Below are 927 nucleotides of genomic sequence, written 5' to 3' on the forward strand. Positions count from 1 at the left end.
ATGTGTATGGCTTTAAAAGGCGGGGCCTGGCCTGGCGAGTGATGTGGGCATCAGCGAATGCGAGTACTGTATCGAGTTAACTACTATCCAAGCTTTTAGCCAGTTTGCATATTGAGAGATTCGGCCTGAGTTGTGGCCATTGCCACCTTGTGTATGAAGTCGCATTTTTCTTTCTATTTCCTGAAAAACCAACACAATCTGTCTTGTGAATTAAGTACTTGATACAAATTACAATCTATAAAGGGACTGCTGGAATTGTGGCATGGCTTGTCAAGAAGAGATGCTTTTCATTATGCTGGAGTGGAATTAGTTTGAAAATGTTTAAGATTTGCTCCAGGAAAATCTAAAATGTGACCCGAGAAAACTTACTGTTTGGTGCTAATAGGACCACGTTCATCAATGGGTTCTCCAATGACATTCATGATCCTGCCCAAAGTCTCTGGCCCCACAGGGATTCTGATAGGAGCCCCTGTATCAAGAACCTTCTGCCCACGGATCAAACCCTCTGTGCCATCCATAGCGATTGTCCTGACTGTGTTCTCACCTGAGAAAAGACACAAGAGTAGAGAACGTAAAAAGAATGATTTTTGGTTTTGCCGCACCATGCTTTGACTCCAGTATCATATATAACTCGCTGACCGAGATGCTGTGCCACCTCAAGCACCAGACGGCTCTCACGGCCCGCCACCTCCAGCGCATTGAGGATCGGCGGGAGGCCTTCATCAAACTGCACATCCACAACAGCACCGATCACGGCCGTGATGCGTCCATTGCCGAGAGCTGCCTGAGCGGCGGGGCTTGCATAGCCCTTGGCTGCAATGACACATTAAAAACTCAGCTGAATTTAATTGGCAAATACACTTACCATTATTATTGCACTTGAAGAAATAAACTATCCATCCATTTTCTAATCCGCTTTTCCTCACA

The 927-nt window shown here is 45.7% G+C and overlaps 1 protein-coding gene across 1 annotated transcript; it reads right to left on the bottom strand.

The window, feature by feature from the left end:
* Window positions 1–341: 341 nt before the first annotated feature.
* LOC109509228 (ATP synthase subunit beta, mitochondrial-like) lies at window positions 342–826 on the bottom strand (the record flags this gene model as incomplete). Its single annotated transcript, XM_019859109.1, has 2 exons — window positions 342–544; window positions 640–826. Coding segments are annotated over 2 exons (366 nt in total), but the record flags the coding sequence as incomplete, so codon positions are not given.
* Between the last annotated feature and the right edge of the window lie 101 nt (window positions 827–927).

Source organism: Hippocampus comes, unplaced genomic scaffold (genome assembly GCF_001891065.2).
Source record: "Hippocampus comes isolate QL1 unplaced genomic scaffold, H_comes_QL1_v1.1 C16818554, whole genome shotgun sequence".
In the NCBI taxonomy this organism is placed as follows: Eukaryota; Metazoa; Chordata; class Actinopteri; order Syngnathiformes; family Syngnathidae; genus Hippocampus; species Hippocampus comes.